At 44.9% G+C, this 12759-nt stretch overlaps 1 protein-coding gene across 4 annotated transcripts in view; it reads right to left on the bottom strand.

The window, feature by feature from the left end:
• The window catches only part of KIAA1549L (KIAA1549 like), a 204009-nt gene that overhangs the window by 63090 nt on the left and 128160 nt on the right, over positions 1 to 12759 (bottom strand). For 3 of the 4 annotated variants that reach the window (XM_040328289.1, XM_040328287.1, XM_040328290.1), the window contains 2 exons: positions 11460 to 11587; positions 8192 to 8218 (listed from right to left, as the gene is read on the bottom strand). In XM_040328289.1, the coding sequence (XP_040184223.1) occupies positions 8192 to 8218; positions 11460 to 11587 (155 nt within the window). The remainder of the gene's footprint in view (positions 1 to 8191; positions 8219 to 11459; positions 11588 to 12759) is intronic. The other variant, XM_040328288.1, reaches the window with a different exon arrangement.

A 12759-nucleotide genomic window follows, 5' to 3' on the forward strand; every position in this document is an offset into this window, starting at 1 on the left:
GCGGAATGAGCACCTGCAAGCTGGAGCTGAGGATTGCGAAGGCCTTAAAAACAGCTACATCAACTTGGGTGAGTTTATAAATTATAGGCATTATTAGGCCTCGTACACATGGACGGACTGTCCGCTGAAAACGGTCCGCCGGACCGTTTTTTAGCGGACATGTCCGCCCGGAGATTTCTGTCTGATGGTTGTACACACCATCAGACAGAAATCCGCGTGTACACGATACGCGGTGACGTGGCCGCGCCATCGCTGCGACGATGACGCGGCGACGTGCGTGGCCCTGGAAGTTCAATGCTTCCACGCATGCGTCGAATCACTTCGACACATGCGAGGGATGGCGGCCAATCGGACATGTACGGTGAGTCTGTACAGACGACCGAACATGTCCGACGGACAGGCTTCCAGCGGACATGTTTCTTAGCATGCTAAGAAACATTTGTCCGCTGGAAAACGGTCGGCTGGACAAATGTCCGCTGGAAACCTGTCCGGTCGGCCGTACACACGACCGAACATGTCTGCTGAAACTGGTCCGCTGACCAGTTTCAGCAGACATGTTCGGTCGTGTGTACGGGGCCTTAGAGAACATTCCTGCTGCAAATAAATTGCTTAAATACAGTAAGTTGTGAACATGTTTTCCATGGTGTTTTCTAACGTAAATCAATCAGGTAGTCAGTGTAATACACACATCAACCCCAATATTAGATATATAGGTATTTATTCTATGAAAGAAAAGTTAATGCTATTCCTGTACTGCGTTAGGCATTAAGGTACAAAGGCATTAGTTTACAGAATGTGTCAGACCTAAGTATTCTGGACATCTCTGATGATTCTTTACTGCTCATATTGTAGGTCAAGTCATTCCCAGCTATTGTAATAATTTTTACACACATGCCTTGACAGCTTAATAGAAGCCATAGCTCATAATCTAAACTGCTTCATGGCCAATAGGGTACATACAATTTTGGAACATACCGATAAAATCTCAGTTAACTAGAAGATACAATGCTGCTCTCACTAAGGTGCCCTAACATTTGGGATTCTTGAATAATGGTACACTGACATATAGCCTACAATGACATATGTCCATATGACATACACTATATTGTCAAAAGTCCGTAGGGTTCAATATTGCGTTGGTCCACCCCTTGCATCTTTAACAGCTTCAACTCTTTCGGGAAGGCTGTCCACAAGGGCACATAGACAGAGTGAATTTGGGAAACAGACAGAATTAAGCACCTGAAAGGGGCTCCAACCTTCACTATTCCACAAAAAAAAATGAAAACAAAGGTGGGTATTAGATACACATTAAACCATGATCTACTTAATTTAAAGCAGCTTTTGGTTTAAATCTATCAAGTTTCTATCATTAATACTAAGTTAAAATGTGAAGTATACTCCAAGTCCAGTTTCATAAACTGTGGGGCAGATCCACAAAGGAAGTACTCCGGCGTATCTACTGATACGCAGGCGTACTTTCAAATTTACCGCGTTGTATCCTTGTTTTGAATCCTCAAAACAAGATACGACGGCATCTGGGTTCGATCCGACAGGCGTACGTATTTGTACGCCTTCGGATCGTAGATGCAATTCTTCGGCATCCGCTGGGTGGCGCTCCCATCGTAATCCTTGTCACGTTAGCTATTTCCGACGATCCACGAACTTACGAGCGGCCGTCGCATTCTTTTACGTCGTTTCCGTTCGGCTTTTTTCGGCGTATAGTTAAAGCTGCTATTTGGTGGCATACGCAATGTTAAGTATGGCCGTCGTTCCCGCGTCGAATTTGAAAATATTTTATTTTGTTTGGGTAAGTCGTCCGTGAATGGGGCTAGACGTAATTTATGTCCACGTCAAAACAATGACGTCCTTGCGACGTCATTTAGCGCAATGCACGGCGGGAAATTTAGGAACGGCGCAATGCGCAGTTCGTTCGGTGCGGGGACACGCTTCATTTAAACAAAACATGCCCCCTACTTGCCGATTTGAATTACGCGCCGTTACGCCGCGAGAGATACACTACGCCGCCGTAACTTACGGCGCAAAATCTTTCTGGATTCGAACCAAAGCCAGGCAAGTAACGGCGGCGTAGCGTATCTCAGATACGCTGTGCGGGTGCAGATCTATGTGGATCTGCCCCTGTGAGTCTACAGTAAGTAGACCACATTTGTACGATACTAGAGCCCATATAAACACTAATAATGCACTTGCGGTTGTCGTTTAACCCAACAATCCATTCTAACATCTTCTGACAGGTCAATGAAAGGAGAATGTACATATAAACCGGCCTTCGGGAAGAGAGTGATGCACAAAGCACAAGGAACATTAGATGGTTGCTTTCCTTTTCTAGCTATAATAATGTCTATACCAATGTGATTAATTGCCATGGCCTACACCTTGTCCCTGGGATTATTTATTAATACCTCATTGATCTGTATGCAGAGACAGGCACAGTGCATGAAGGTTTTAGTAAAAGGTAGCTAGTAGTTTTTAGTATAACGATCTCAGCATGCTGCAGCTGCCATGTTTTATCCACTGCCAGTGCCAATGCACACTTTTCATCCCTGATATTTACATCCCTTTAACCCTCTGATTTTACTCCTTAACATTTAAATTGCTAAACTGTTATGGTAACCCTAATTTAATGTAGCACCTAAACCAAGTTCTAACATAACTTCCAACCAGTGGTGGCCACGCCATTGGGGGCATAGGGGAGATGCCCCCGTAATCACTCCATTGGGGGCGTAGGGGATCCGCCCTCCTAATCCATGCACCCAGCCCCTAATCTAAATGCAAGGCACCAAACGCATGGTTTTAAATGTTTTTTTTTAAGCACATGATTAGAGTCTGAGGCTCTTATTGGCTTCAATAATGGGTGGGCACTGGGCGCAGAGCACTGCACCCTGAGCCCACCCAGTTGTGAGACATTCGAAAATTAATATTGGCTAATGTCTTCCTGCTTTTCATCCTGGCCAATCAGGAAGCGGGTCCTGAGACCCGATTGGCCTGGGAGTCCAATGCTGCGTACATACGATCGGTCAAACCGATGAGAACGGTCTGATGGACCGTTTTCATCAGACCAAACCGATCGTGTGTGGGCCCCATCGGTTATTTATCCATAGGTTAAAAAAAAAGCAATCTTGTTTTAAATTTAACCGATAGAAAAAAAACGATCGTTAGTAGGCACAACCATCGGTTAAAAATCCACGCATGCTCAGAATCAAGTCGACGCATGCTTGGAAGCATTGAACTTTGTTTTTTTCAGCACGTCGTTGTGTTTTACGTCACCGCGTTCTGACACGATCGTTTTTTTAACCGATGGTGTGTAGGCACGACTGACCATCAGTCAGCTTCATCGGTTAACCGATGAAAACGGTCCATCAGACCGTTCTCATTGGATGGACCGATCGTGTGTACGCGGCATTAGGACTCCCGGCCAATTGGGTCTCAGGACCCGCTTCCTCTTCGGCTGTGAGGAGAAGCAACGGCCCCTCTGCAAGCTGGAGCAGGAGCAGCATTGCCTCCTAAGACTTATCACCGCCTTCCCAGCTCCATAGAGCTCGCACTGGGCATCATCCGCCCACCTAGCGGAGCCCAGAGCAGCAGATTGCAGCAGCCCAAATAACAAGGGTGAGCGGGAGCCGGTGCGGAGAGGGGGGAGAAGAGTGTGTACTGAGCCTAGCCTGTGCACCGGAAAAGGGAGGGGGGTTGCTGTTTGTACGTGCGAGTAAGGTGGGCAGAATTGTTTGCCCCCCCAAATATTGAGCACCAGCCGCCACTGCTTTCAACTTTCTAATATGGGAAAGAGGGGCACCTTTTATCACAAAGTATTTGGGCAAAGGGCAAACCCCTTGTCACCCACCATAAAGAATGAATATGTAAAAAAAATGATGAAAAATTGGTCTTTATTTTTCTTGAAAAAACTTGAAAAAGAAAAAACGATTGGTTCAATCCACTAGTGCCTGTAATAATTTAAAGAATGAATTATAGGTTAATTTCAGTATTACACTTTAATATATTCCAGGGCAGATCATCTGCAGGGGTGATTACATGCACATGACCGCGCATAGCTGTGGGCACTGTCAGCATCCCATTTCTTTCGATGGGGATTCCAACCTGCAGCTAATTACAGGGAACGTCGCTGAGTCTCCCATGGGTAATCACAAAAGACCCCAGGCCAGATTCAGGTACAAATACGTTACGCTGTGGCGGCGTAACATATCCCATTTACGTTACACCGCCGAAGGTTTACAGCGTAAGTGCCTGATTCACAAAGCTCTTACCTGTAAACTTGCGGCGGTGTAACGTAAATCCGCTCGGCGCAAGCCCGCCTAATTCAAATGGGGCGGGCACCATTTAAACTAGGCGCGTTCCCGCGCCGAACGTACTGCGCATGCTCCGTCCGTCAAATTACCCGACGTGCATTGGGCTAAATGATGTCGCAAGAACGTCATTGGTTTCGACGTTAACGTAAATGGCGTCCAGCGCCATTCACGGACGACTTACGCAAACGACGTGAATTTTAAAATGTCGACGCGGGAACAATGGCCATACTTAACATGGGTTACACCACCTAGAGGGCAGCCTTAGTTTTACGCGGCGTATCTCGACAGAAACAACGTAAATTTAGAGCGACGGGTAAAGCGTACGTTCGTGAATCGCCGTAACTAGTCATTTGCATATTCTACGCCGACCGCAATGGAATCGCCACCTAGCGGCCGGCCTAGAATTGCATTCTAAGATCCGACGGTGCAAGTCAATTACACCTGTCGGATCTTAGGGCTATCTATGCGTAACTGATTCTATGAATCAGCCGCATAGTTACGACCGGCGGATCACAGAGATACGATGGCGTATCAGGAGATACGCCGTCGTATCTCTTTTGTGAATCTGGCCCCCCATTCCTAAGTGAGAATGGGACCTTTTCTGAGAACATGGCACTGCTTGTTTTTGGGACTGTTGGCATGATAATGTTAGTGATGACAAGGTAAGTATGGTAGCAGCCTAGGGTTAGGATTATGTAAAGGTTAAGGTTAGATATTAGGGGATTAAATGTTATGTTTTATGGTGCCCATGCAAAGAACAATTTTATATTCTTACTGTCGATACATTTACTGTCCAATCGGAAATAAGATTGGAGGTTTGTCCGATGCATCATATAATTAAGGATCATATCAGATTATCTGCTTTATCTGCTTTCCTTATAATTGGATTTTCCATCCGGACTGTTCAGAATAATTCTGAATAAAAAAATTGGTTTTGCTTGAAATCAAGAAATAGAACAGTATGGGGTTGATTAACCACTTCAGCCCCAGAAGGATTTTCCCCCTTCCTGACCAGGCCATGTTTTGCGATACTGTACTGCGTCAATTTAACTGACAATTGCGCGGCCATGCGATGTTTGTACCCAAACAAAATTGATGTCCTTTTTTCCCCACAAATAGAGCTTTCTTTTGGTGCTGTTTGATCACCTCTTTGGTTTTTATTTTTTGAGCTCTAAACAAAAAAAGAGCGACAATTGTGAAAAAAAAAATTGTTTTTGATATAATAAATCTCCCAATATAAAAAATTTTTTTTAGTAAAAAAAAAATCGAAATAAGTGTTAATTGATTGGTTTGCGCAAAAGTTATAGGCCCGGATTCTCGTACGTGTTACGCCGGCGTATCTCCAGAGTCCGAACCGTCGTACCTATGCGCCCGATTCTTAGAATCAGGTACGCATAGATTTGTATTAGATCCGACCGGCGTAAGTCTCTTATGCCGTCGTATCCTAACTGCATATTTACGCTGGTCGCTAGGGGCGTGTACGCTGATTTACGCCTAGAAATATGTAAATCAGCTAGATACGCCAATTCACGAATGTACGCCCGGCCGACGCAGTACAGATACGCCATTTACGTTAGGCTTTTCCCGGCGTAAAGTTACCCCTGCTATATGAGGCGTACCAATGTTAAGTATGGACGTCGTTCCCGCGTCGAATTTTGATAATTTTACGTCGTTTGTGCAAGTCGTTCGCGAATAGGGCTGGGCGTCATTTACGTTCACGTCGAAAGCATTGGCTTCTTGCGGGTTAATTTGGAGCATGCACACTGGGATACTTTCACGGACGGCGCATGCGCCGTTCGTAAAAAGCGTCATTTACGTGGGGTCACAGTAAATTTACATAACACACGCCCACATCTACCACATTTGAATTAGGCGTGCTTACGCCGGCCTATTTACACTACGCCGCCGCAACTTTGGTTTGAGAATACGGAACTTGCCTGTCAAAGTTGCGGAGGCGTAACGTAAATAGGATACGTTACGCCCGCACAAAGATACGCGCTTCTACGTGAATCTGGGCCATAGCGTCTACAAAATAGGGGATAGATTTATGTCATTTTTATTATTATTATTATTATTTTGTTTTACTAGTAATGGCGGCGATCTGTGATTTTTATCAGAACTGCGACATTGCAGCGGACAGATCGGACACTTTTGACAATATTTTGGGACGGTTGACATTTATACAGCAATCAGAGCTAAAAATAGCCATTGATTACTGTATGTGTCACTGGCAGGAAAGAGGTTAACACTAGGGGGTGATCAAGGGGTTAACTGTGTTCCCTAGGTGTGTTCTAACTGTGGGGAGATGGGACTGACTAGGGGAGGAGAGAGATCAGTGTTCATACTTAGTATGAACACACAAACTGTCTCCTCTCCCCTGAGAGAACCAGGATTTGTGTGTTTACACACACAGATCTCGGTTCTCGCTCTCTCACGAGAGATCGCAGGTGCCGGGCAGTCAAGGTGTTCTTTCACCTTAATGCATAGGATGCATTAAGGTGAAAAAAAACACGATGTTTTTCAACCCCTTTAAACTCGTTGTTTCTTTAATGTATTCTTTAACATTAAGGGGTGTACTTAGTCAGCACAATGTTTGGGTAGATGTCAAAATAACATCCACATAGATATTAGGACCCAAGGTTCCCCAGCAGAACATTGCCCAAAGCTTCAAACTGCCTCCGTTGGCTTGCATTCTTCCCATACTGCATCCTGGTGCCATATATTCCCAAGGTAATCGACGAACACGCACCTGGCCACCCACATGATCACAGAGAAAACATGATTCATCAAACCTAGCCACATTCTTCCATTGCTCTGTGGTCCAGTTCTGATGCTCAAGTGCCCAATTGCAGGTGCTTTTGGTTTTGGACATGGATCAGCATTGGCACCCTGAACGGTCTACGACTACACAGCCCCTACACAACAAACTGTGATGCCCATTTTTTCTGCTTTCAGCACATCAACTTCAGGGACAGCATATCCCACTGGACCAGATGCCATTGTAATGAGATAATCAATGTTATTCAGTTAACCTGCCCGTGCTCATGAAGTTCTGGCTGATTGGTGTATAAATAAATATACATGTGATCAATTTGTGGGCATTAAGATAACCTTTATCACTAGTCAGTTGAGTTTGTTGTGGAGGAACTCCAGTGGCCTGCAGAGAGCCCTGACCTCGACTCTATTGAACACCTTTAGACCCCTTTCACACTGAGGAGTTTTTCAGGAGGTACAGCGCTAAAAATAGCGCTGCTATACCACCTGAAAAACTCCTGCACTGCATACTCAATGTGAAAGCCCGAGGGCTTTCACACTGAGGCGATGCACTGGCGGGAGAGAAAAAAATCTCCTGCCAGCAGCATCTTTGGAGCGGTGAGAGGAGCGGCGTGTATACCGCTCCTTCCCATTTAAAACAATAGGAAACCGCGGTAATACCGCCCGCAATGCGCCTCTGCAGAGGCGCATTGCGGGCGGTATTAACCCTTTATCGGCCGCTAGCGGGGGTTAATACCGCACTGCTAGCGGCCGAAATGCGACGGTATAGCACCGCTATTTTTAGTGGCGCTATACCGCCACCGCGCCTCCCGCCCCAGTGTGAAAGGGGCCTTAGAATGAGTTGGAAGACTAGTTGTAGACCAGGTCTTCTCATCCAACATCAGTACCTGACCTACATTGATATGTCCAACAAGCTCATTGAAGTGTGATGGTCAGGTGTATATTAACAAATACATGTAAAACCGTTTTGGAAATTCAGACAACCTTTATCACTAGTCAGAAGAGACATCAGAGGAGAGAGGGGTTAATAGACACCCACTCACACAAAGGCTTCATAGGTTAGTAACAACAGAGTGATACACTGAAAGTCTTACCAATTTTCTGTTTATTTTTTTTAAGTCCTAAATGTCAAAGAAAAAAAAAAAAGATACATCTTACTAATGGAGTAATATTTCATGTAAGTCAACAAAATAAAACAGCTTCTAAAGGCCTCATTCACATGGGCATACCTATGTGTACACCCCAATAGACATGACAAGGACTGCCTGCCCACGGATGCATGCAACACCTGTGCAAACCATGCAAGCAAAGACGGCCCCTTTGCACGGGTGTAAGCATAGATAAGTCTATGTGAGTGAGGCCTAAAAATATATTTGGGTATTTATTAAACAGTTATGTGTTTCCATTTATTGTCAACTGCAACCCAACGCAATTATAGAATGCGCTATGGCAAACCACAATGCTCAGTTCCAAATGCTGTGTGTCCTGCAGTGCGCAGCATTTTGAAAAATAAAGCATGATCTATTTTTTTGTGCATTCAGGTGTGCTCATGGCTCATTCAAAATGAATGGGCTGCCTGGTGCAATGCGCCTTAACACACGGAAATGTGTGCATTAAACAGCACAGTGCTGTGGTGTGAATCCTTAGACAGCAGGCAGTTTGCTTGTAAGCACTTTAGAAAATATAAATAGGTGTATTCGGTTTATTTGTATCCGAGTTGTGAATAATTTCATTCAAAACTGATATTTCAGTTTCTAGTAGATCCGGGAGAGAAAATCACCCAAAGCTTCTTTTATCTGTCAGGGATTCTATTGGTGAGATCTCTGAACTTGTGGTCTTTACATCCGTCGTGGGTATTAGGGTAGGTGCACACGGACATATGCTGTAACAAATGTCCTCTAGCCTAAAATTCCATGTGGTTTCCTTCCCCCAGTGCCCATAGTAGTGAAAGACTATAGGAGCTTGAAATGCCGCGTACACGCGATCGGACATTCCGACAACAAAACCATGGATTTTTTCCTGACAGACTCAAACTTGTCTTGCATACACATGATCACAGAAATGTTGTCGGAAATTGCTAACGTCAAGAACACGGTGACGTACAACACTACGACGAGCCAAGAAAAATTAAGTTCAATGATCCTGAGCATGCGTCAAATTGATTCTGAGAATGCGTAGAATTTTTGTGCATTGAATTATGTACACACAATTCAACTTTTGTTGTCGGAAAATTTGAGAACCAGCTCTCAAATTTTTGTTGTCGGAAATTCCGACAGCAAATGTCCGATGGACCATACACACGGTCAGGTTTTCCGACAACAAGCTCACATCGAACATTTGTTGTCAGAAATTCCGACCGCGTGTACGCGGCATTAGTGTGTAAATGCTGGTGTTTTTTTTGTATTGGTGTTTGCATGTGCTTATGATGTATTCCCCAAACACAGAGCTTCCATGTTCAGGAATATGTCATACACGCATGTAAACACCTCCGGGCATGGGAAAATGCCTGGAATTTTACGCTAGAGCACACCTAGGTGGGGTTGCCACTTTCCCTACTGTTCGCCTCCGCCGGGAAGGGGGGCCCTCTCCCGCCGCCAATAACGGTGATCTTGCGGCGAATCCACCGCGGGGACCACCGTTATCGTTTAAAGGACCGCTCACAGGAAAGATAGATATCTCGGTTGTGGCAGCAGCTGCTGCTGTTACCTAAATATCCATCTTTAAAAAAATGATGTATATATAGGTGAGCGGGTCCTTAAGTGGTAAGGAGTGATTCTGATGGGGACACCGATGTATGGAGGACACTGCTGGGGACCCTTAAGTAAGGAGTGACTCTGAAGGGGATTCTGATGTAAGAGGGCAATCTGATGGGAATTCTAATGTAAGGAGGCATTGAAGGAGACCTAGATGTAAGAGGGCACTCTGATGGGGATTCTGATGTAAGGCGGCATTGAAGGAGACCTAGATGTAAGGGGGCACTCTGCTGGGGACCTTGAAGAAGGAAGGCACATTGATGGGGATGATGATGAAACGGGGAACAGTGATGGGGACACTGATGTTAGGAGGTACTCATTTTTTTTATTTTAATGAAAGTGGTAAATCTCATGGGGACCCTGATGTAAGTTGGTACTCTGATGGGGGATCTAGTGAAAGGGGGAACTCTGATGAACAGGGGACCCTGATGTAAGGGGGGTACTCTGATGGGGGCTCTAAGGAAAGTGGGGACACTAATGGGTACCTTCATGTAAGAGGGCACTCTAATGGGGGCTCTAATGAAAGTGGGACTTTGATGGGGATACTAATGGAAGGTTGGACACTGACAGGGATAGTGATATAAGGGGGTACTCTAATGGGGGGCTCTAGTGTGGATATTGATGTAAGGGGGCATGTTGATGTGGATCTTGATGTAATGAGGAACTCTTATGGGAAATCTAATGAAAGGAGGGGACTCTGTTGTAAAGGGGTGCTCTGATGGAAGCTCTAATGAAAAGGGGGACTCTGGTTTACGGGGAACTCTGATGGGGATCCTGATGTAAGTTAGGGGTTCCCATTGAAGAATATGGCTAGGACTCAGGAATTGGAACAGGGACCTCCCCCAAAGGTCAAAGGTCAGAAGGCGGGTTCCCAGAGGTCAAAGGTCACAGTGTGTGGTTGACCCACCCCCACCAAAGTGTACCACCTACTCCAACTAAGTCGGGGAATGAACAAGTCGGGGAGAGCGACCTAATCCTGATGTAAGTAGGGACACTGATGAGTAGAATGCATACTGATATTATTTTTGTTCAACCTTTATTAGTTGTCCCAAGTTTATTTGGATTTTTTTTGCTGTGTTTTTTCTCTGTTGTTCTGAATTATATTATGCTTAAGTAAAAACGTATTCATACATGTATATGTTATTTCATTAATTTGTTATTTTATACAGCTCGCAAATCTTTGTAAAATATACTCTATGGTCCTCATACTGAAAAGTTTAAGGGCCCCTGGTTTAGGTAAATGTTTTTCCTAAAGGTGGAGTCACTCTTTATGTTCTAATAAGCTTGTAGACTATTCTCTTAATGTTGTAAGGCCTTCTATATAAACCTAAAACTATAACTACATAAAATCTCAGGACAGCAGCTCTGTCTGTGCCAATTCTCTCCCTATTGGTATGTAGTGCAGACATTGCTCCCTGTCCTTAGTATTTCCCTCCCTGACTTTCTAAATCTGTTTCTGTATAATATGAATGTGGTGATTTAGATGACAATCCACGCGCCTGCACTGCACAGAGGATAAAGTCATTAGAGCGGTATGAGGCGGTGGTGTGGAGCGTTCAGATGATATACAGCGCTGTCTGCAGGGCACATAGCACAGATCCCTTCTTACCATTCCACTTGCACGCCTCATCCTTTGTCATCCTGTGCTGAGCCATGAGTTTCTGCGGAGTGCTCCCGTCTGAACTGGCCTCCTCTGATTCGTTGCTGATGACGGAACCGTTTTCACAAGGCGACCGGCTGTGGGTTACCATAGCAACACAGACAAGTGTTAGGCATCATTTCTGGGACTCATGTAATGAAAATGTCACGACAAGCTTGTGGAGGAAGTGGGGGGTATACTGCCACTAAATGATCTATTTTATCATCTGTTCTATCATCATCAACAATCCAAACACACTCCCAGACACATCATCATTGTATTTATATCTGATTATCTATCAGTATTCCACCGGACATTATAGAATCATACTTATAGTGGGTTAGTAAATGTGCACATCAAAATATTAGAGGATAAATAGATAGATAGATAGATAGATAGATAGATAGATAGATAGATAGATAGATAGATAGATAGATAGAGACAGATAGAGATAAGTAGATAGACACATGAACATACAGATACACTATATTGTCAAAATGTGTACATGCACATGAACTTTAATGGCATCCCAGTCTTAGTCTGTAGGGTTCAATATTGAGTTGACCCAACCTTTGCATCTATAACAGCTTCAACTCTTCTGGGAAGGCTGTCCACAAGGTTTAGGAGTGTGTCTATGGGAATGTTTGACCATTCTTCCACAAGCTCATTTGTGAGGTCAGGCACTTTTGTTGGACGAGAAGGCCTGGCTTGCAGTCTCCGCTCTAATTCATCCCAAAGGTGTCCTATCGGGTTGAGGTCAGGACTTGACTGTGCAGGCCAGTCAAGTTCCTCCACCCCAAATTCGCTCATCAATCTCTTTATGGACCTTGCTTTGTGCACTGGTTCAAATCATTTGATGGAGGGGTGATTAGGGTGTGGGGTTGTTTTTCAGGGGCTGGGCTTGGCCCCTTAGTTCCAGTGAAGGGAACACTTACGGCGTCAGCATACCAAGACATTTTGGACAATTTCATGCTCCTAACATTGTGGGAACAGTTTGGGGAGGGCTCCTTCCTGTTCCAACATGACTGCACACCAGTGCACAAAGCAAGATCCATAAAGACATGGATGAGCGAGGTTTGGGTGGAGGAACTTAACTGGCCTGCACCTGACAGAACACCTCTTGGGATTAGAGCAGAGACTGCGAGCCAGACCCCCTCTTCCAACATCAATGCCTAACAGATGCACTTCTGGAAGAATGGTCAAACCTTCCCAAAGACACACTCCCAGGGGTCAAGTCCTGGGGAAAAAAGTGTGGGAACTCCCACCCAAG

Source organism: Rana temporaria, chromosome 11, assembly GCF_905171775.1.
Source record: "Rana temporaria chromosome 11, aRanTem1.1, whole genome shotgun sequence".
Taxonomy (NCBI): domain Eukaryota; kingdom Metazoa; phylum Chordata; class Amphibia; order Anura; family Ranidae; genus Rana; species Rana temporaria.